Source organism: Centruroides sculpturatus, unplaced genomic scaffold (genome assembly GCF_000671375.1).
Source record: "Centruroides sculpturatus isolate CEXI.00-Female unplaced genomic scaffold, Cexi_2.0 scaffold271, whole genome shotgun sequence".
Lineage (NCBI taxonomy): Eukaryota > Metazoa > Arthropoda > Arachnida > Scorpiones > Buthidae > Centruroides > Centruroides sculpturatus.
In genome coordinates this window covers 554,769-560,781 of record NW_019384474.1, presented here as the reverse complement: position 1 = coordinate 560,781, position 6,013 = coordinate 554,769, and the positions used below count along the sequence as shown (strand labels likewise).

The 6,013-nt window shown below is 34.5% G+C and overlaps 1 protein-coding gene across 2 annotated transcripts in view; it reads left to right on the top strand.

The window, feature by feature from the left end:
- Positions 1-6,013, top strand: part of LOC111621276 (endoplasmic reticulum-Golgi intermediate compartment protein 3-like) — a 56,883-nt gene that overhangs the window by 49,881 nt on the left and 989 nt on the right. For both annotated transcript variants that reach the window (XM_023363360.1, XM_023363361.1), the window contains exon 9: positions 856-952. In XM_023363360.1, the coding sequence (XP_023219128.1) occupies positions 856-952 (97 nt within the window). The remainder of the gene's footprint in view (positions 1-855; positions 953-6,013) is intronic.

The window sequence follows — 6,013 nt, the reverse complement described above, 5'->3', positions numbered from 1 at the left end:
GAACGTTTTTGATACTAGATTAACTTCTAAAGTATTTTTTTTTTGTTTTTATATTTTCAATATATTTATTTTGTTTGTAAAAACTAAAGAAATAATTTTTAATGATACAATAGCCACGATTATTGTTTTAAAAAGTTTACATTAGGCTTAACATCGACGAAAATTCAACGCAAAGCGACACGCAACGGAGAAAAATTTCAACATGGGGTAGGTTAATATATTTTTTTGTACATAATTAGTTATCCGAAAAATAAGTTATCTGAACAACCCCAGTCCCCAATTGATTCGGATAAACGACGCTCTACTGTAGTAGATCAACTATTCAAATACTTAAAACTTTCACTACTGTCATTGAGATATTTTTTTTAATTATCATAGTTTTGATTTCTGATTCAAAATAATAGCAGTTCTGTGTAGTTGGAGTCAGAAGTTGATGCATTTTTAGCAACCTCAATCTTGATAAATACTTAAACTTAAAACATAAACAAATAGCCTGATAATTTGTGGGTAGTGATGAATTACTTAAGGTATCTTTCACCATTTTAGTAGGTTATCATTGAAGGAGTCAGAGATTTACAAATTGTGGAACTGGAGTCGGAGTCAGCAGTTTTGTGTAATACTTCATACTATTAACCAGGAGTTAATAGTATGAAATATTCCGGAATTTACGATTAAATGTTTCCTAGGAATGATCATGCATTTGTAATATCAGATTGGTCTCGACATCTAAATTAGATTTCAGATGGTATCATTACTTAACTGTTTCTGTTTCTCATTATGGGAGCACCTCAGATTTTTTAGGTTATAACAGGTTTTTTTACTCATATATTAAAAACTTCTTTATTTTGTTGTCAGTTCAATCTGACGCACAGAATACGACATCTGTCCTTCGGTAAAAATATTCCTGGCAAGACCGATCCTCTGGATGGAACTTCACAGACTGATGAAGAAGGTGAGTGTTTTTTGTTATAGCTTTTCAGTTATAACCTACGTTCATTTACGATGTTATTTGGCTAGAACATGAGCTTTATGAATATTCCAATGTTACCGCTGGCTGCAAAAACAGCCACAACATTTAGCTAACGGCCACATAATTTTTTTCATTAACTTGAGCGAGTTAAGTGGATTTATATACGTATAACATAAGAAAATTCTTAAAGTGCTTCACACATGCCAGGATTGTCACATCGTTACCTTTATCTAAGCATAAAGTATAGAAACTTTATTTATTGATTTAGTTATGTCTTTGCCCATTCTATAATTTTTTGTTGAATTGAACCATTACCGAGAACTACATTTTAAAATATATTGTATTCAGGCTCTACACCTGTAACGATCTATTCCAAAATCCACTTTCAATATTTGCAAAATTTTCCTGTTAAAAAACTTACTTTCAAAGATCATAAACTTTCAGAAATTTTCAACTAGATTTGGATATTAGGGGATCAATGCTATTAAATTTTGGTGACTAAAGGTTGAGAGGATAGGGAAATAGAGGGGATCATGTATCGTATCTCGAATGGGATCGGACTTAATGAAGATTTTATGTCCTATTAGCATTTGCAATTTTTATAAAACTCATCTCGACTCTCAAAATTAAGCTTTTTGCCATTTTATAATAATTAATAATAAAGTAAGAAGTATTTAAATAAAATCTTGTAACAGATCGCACCATATGCAATTTTAACTTTGTTGCTGGAAATTTTTTTATGTCGAAATTTAGTGAAGTTTTTGATGTGTCTTGTGGCCACACTCGAGAACCAGAGTTATTAAAAAGTTGTTATGAAGAGAATCGGCACAGGTATTTTCATTCTCTTATCTTCAATTGTTTGATGTCAGTCTTTTTTGCTCCTTTACAATATTTTCACTAAATTATAACTTTGAAAAATACGTGCGCGGGGTCAATTGAATGAAAATTTAGTCGCATGAAAAAAATTCAAGCACCTTCTTTTTTCTATGAAAATTTCTTTTTGTTTCAGTTAAAATTAAATACATAAATTAAATATTAAAATAGAGCATTTCTAGCTTTTATTTGGGAAAATTATAATCGCGGGTGTCTGAGATCGATCTTTTGTATATCCATTTTATTTTCTTCGGCAGGCAATCTTTGCTTCCATAGTCTCTTCATAATTTTTTTTTTTTTTGTGAAAATTAAAAAAACATAGCCCAAAACTCCCATTAAAATTTTCCAAAATTGCCAAAAGTATTAAAATAAGATTTAAATGATGATGATATTGCATGCTAATAGCTTTAATTCAGGAATTCAATAGTTTTTTGAGTTGTAAGTTAGTGAAAAATATTGTAAATGAATGAAGAAGACCAACGTTAAACAATCAAAAAGAGAACAAACATCTATATTGACAAATACTTCAAATACCATAAGCATTTATTTATTCTCCAATAATTGGGGATTGACAAAAATTCAAATTTTAAATCAATTTTTGCTTAATCGGATATGCAGTGGGGACGGCCAGGTGGTGAGAGATGGTTCCTGATATATCCGGAATGAATAGTCTGAAAATTTCCAAGGTTTTTTTACTGAAACTTGAACCCTGTCTCTCGGAGTTATGGGCCTGTGCCTTTATTGCCTCGCTGTCCATCTGGTTAAAGGGTTATGTCCGGACTACAGATACTTATTGCCTTTGTGATTATGACAGTTATTTTAAATGGTTGCAAAATGAAAAAACTGGTAGTTGAAAGTATTTATTTAAAACTTCTTTAATGCAACAGAACATAAATAATAAAACATGATTGGATGTCCAAGATGGTTAAGGTTTCAATTGACCGCTCTCTGGGACCCAGGATCAAATCCAAGTGAGTGATCACAGGCGATCTGTTCCGCCTCGTTCCAACTGCCCACATTGTGGACTTGGCCTATGTATGATTAAAAATGACCCTCTTACTGGCCACAAGACAATATTTTTCATTTCTTGACTCTTTTCTAAAATACAATGAAGACATCATTTTTCTGCATCTTTTCTTGTCCGGTGTTTAAGTGAATTCACCAACTTCTGATGCCTTGATCCAACTTTATACATGTGAATGTTAAAAAACACAAGGGTCAATTGATAAATAAGATCCTTACCTCAGCATTCTAGGATAGAAACACGTGACTAGTCCATATAGGGAAAATCTCAGTTCGTTGTGTTGCATTGTTCATAAAGCGTAGTTCACACAGACATTTACTAGTGAGAGCGAAGTGTGAAAAGTGATTTTTTTTCCACTTTTTACAAGAACAACGTAAAGTGTAGCCAATCAGTTGCTAACAATGGACATGTCATTCCAACAAGGTGGCCGATAACAGTGAGTTGGTAATAATTATATCGTTTCACATGTATTAAATAGAAAGGAAAAGACAAAAAGAGTATTGCATATTTCAGTTTCAGTCAAAAATTGTTGCACATCTCAGGTTGCATCTTTATTGCATCATCTTGAATTTTCCCACTCCCTATGTCAACAAATTTACCATTCTGATTGGTGGGAATGTTTTCCACTAGTTGCGTGCGAGGAGAGAAACAGTGAATTATATAAAGTATTGCGAAATTGAGAGAGTAAGGTCAGAAAGAGCCATCTTTTTCTTGTGCCACGATTACAAGATTGCACTGCAGTAAGAAAACAAAGAACACACTCGAGAATCCGAAGTTACAGATTATTCTGCACATTCATTACAGCTTAGAAATGGCACCATCAGACTTGATCCAAATTTTAAGGGAAATGTCAAAAGGTCAAAACTTTACCAGCTGCTAGCGGGAAAGGAGCCAGGTAACACCAGAAAGTTTTCGTGTGGTGTGGGGAGAAATGTTACTCTGGATAACGGTAAGATTGAAAAATGGATAAGATATAAAAATGAAGACCTTATCAGTCACTCCTGGTATATGAGATCCTTGCTCTTAACCACTGGTATAAATTCCTGAAATCCTGAATGTTTATTTGCCATTCCGGTATGATAATGTGTCATTTGAATCGAGAACACGCAAACGTAACACGAAAATATTAGACCAATAAAAGAAAAATAATGTGTCTCGTGCCGAAAAGGGTGGAGGAGAGAATCCCACGAAAATTATATCGAAATGTTATTGGCAAAGTCGGAATAAAGAAATACAGGAATCATGTTGACGTCGATAATTATCAGAGAAGAGGGGTCAATCCAATTGGGGCATATTGCCGAGAATCGATTGATTTTTACGAACTCTCTCATCGGTTCGCATATTTAGTCGCTTGCCAACTGAAATGTACTCAGTTTCATGCAAAAAAAATTAATTTCCTTCAATATCCGCCATTTTTTTAATGCTTATCAAATTATAGTGAATTCGTTGACTATTGTGGAGGGAGATTTTCTTTTTGTCTAAATATCGGCTTGCGTTAAAATATAGTTACAAACCACATTTTTACGAAGCCAATTTTCTCTAAGGTTATCGAAATCTAATTGGTCGATTTGTATTCGAATTGCGAGGATGTCAAATACAAGAAGCACTAACCATGCTGCGCAGTTTATTTGTAACGCGATATTCTATTCGTCCGTATATACTTAAAATGTTCGCGAAGTTACACGATGTTACGTTAAACGTACGGAACATCGTCATTATATGGGTGCGCTATCCACAAATTTTTATTCGAATAGTCTCGCGCAACGGTAGCGTGTAATGCAACGTGGCAGCTTCTGGAGAGAAGGCATTTGTGTTAAAGATCGTGTCTACGTGCCGCCATTACCAACCACTTCGAGTGAACCACGGATCACATTAATAACGTGAAGAAAACCGGGAAAACTCTTCGTGGCCAGGCGCCAACCCGCGACCAACTACCAGTGTTCGGTGGACCCTTTATTGTCAGTATTAGTTTGCAGTAAACAGAATAATTTTTTGAATAACTCCGTAGAAAAGAATTCATAAAAAAGAATTTTTAAGGAGTGCCATATTCGAATTTGTCGCTCAACGAACTGGAGAGAAATTACTCTCTAATTTTAAGAATCACGAGAGAAAATTAAGAAGTGTCGATAAATGAAACTATAGAATATTTTCTTAAGCAAGAAATCTGTCACTTTGTCGCTTTTTTGTGCGCTTGTTGCAACGATCGTTTCCATTATTACCGGAGCAATTAAAGAGATGTTTACATAAATAGTAATACTCTATTTTTATAAATACTTGGCGTGACACGACGCTCCACGCCAGTGACTTTTACTTAAAAATGGAAACTATTATTATATATTATTTGTTTTTTTTTTTTTTAAATTTCCCTGGCTTTATAAAAGTGCAAATCGAGCATTGTGTCCCATTTTGTTAATAACAATCCACAAAACAGCGTATTCTCGATATAGTGAATAGTTTAGCTTAGACTTTGCCAATTGTACCCAATAACTGGACAACAGAAAATCCATTTTAATTTAAATATTTTCTGATATTTTCCAAGTATAGTGGACCCCCGCTTTTAACGATTTGAATGTATACTTTATATCGATGGTTCGAATCATTCTGGGAACATACCGTAATTGGAAATTTAAGTATTTATTGTAGGAATGCGGCCGAAAGATTTATGTAGCCATAAAAAATTAAATTCTTTTGAAGATCGGCGGCGGCGAGTGCCAGAAGAGTGTTTGTGCGAAACGGCGACGTGCCGTAGAGTCGGGATACGTAGACATTAAATGAATGATTATTGTTGGAAGAGCGCCATCTGGAAGTAGTTATTATTACGCTGGGACGTAATTATCGTTCTCGACGTCGGAGGCGCTACGATCGGCGAACTTTTAAGTAACTAATCGGGAAAGTCCGCATTTTTACGATTCTTAGAATTTCAAAACAAAATAATAATAATAATGGCGACACTGACCGTTACCGGATCTTTTTTTTTTTTTTTTAAACTAGTTATTAGAGGGCACCACTCGGACGAGGAGACGTTAGCGGAATACGTAAAGACCGCGCCGTCGGAATGTATACGTACGATAATCGCTGCCAATTTATTTGGCGAGAAGGGGGGAACGTATGACGTAGATTGTGACGTAGTTTAACTGCGTCGACGG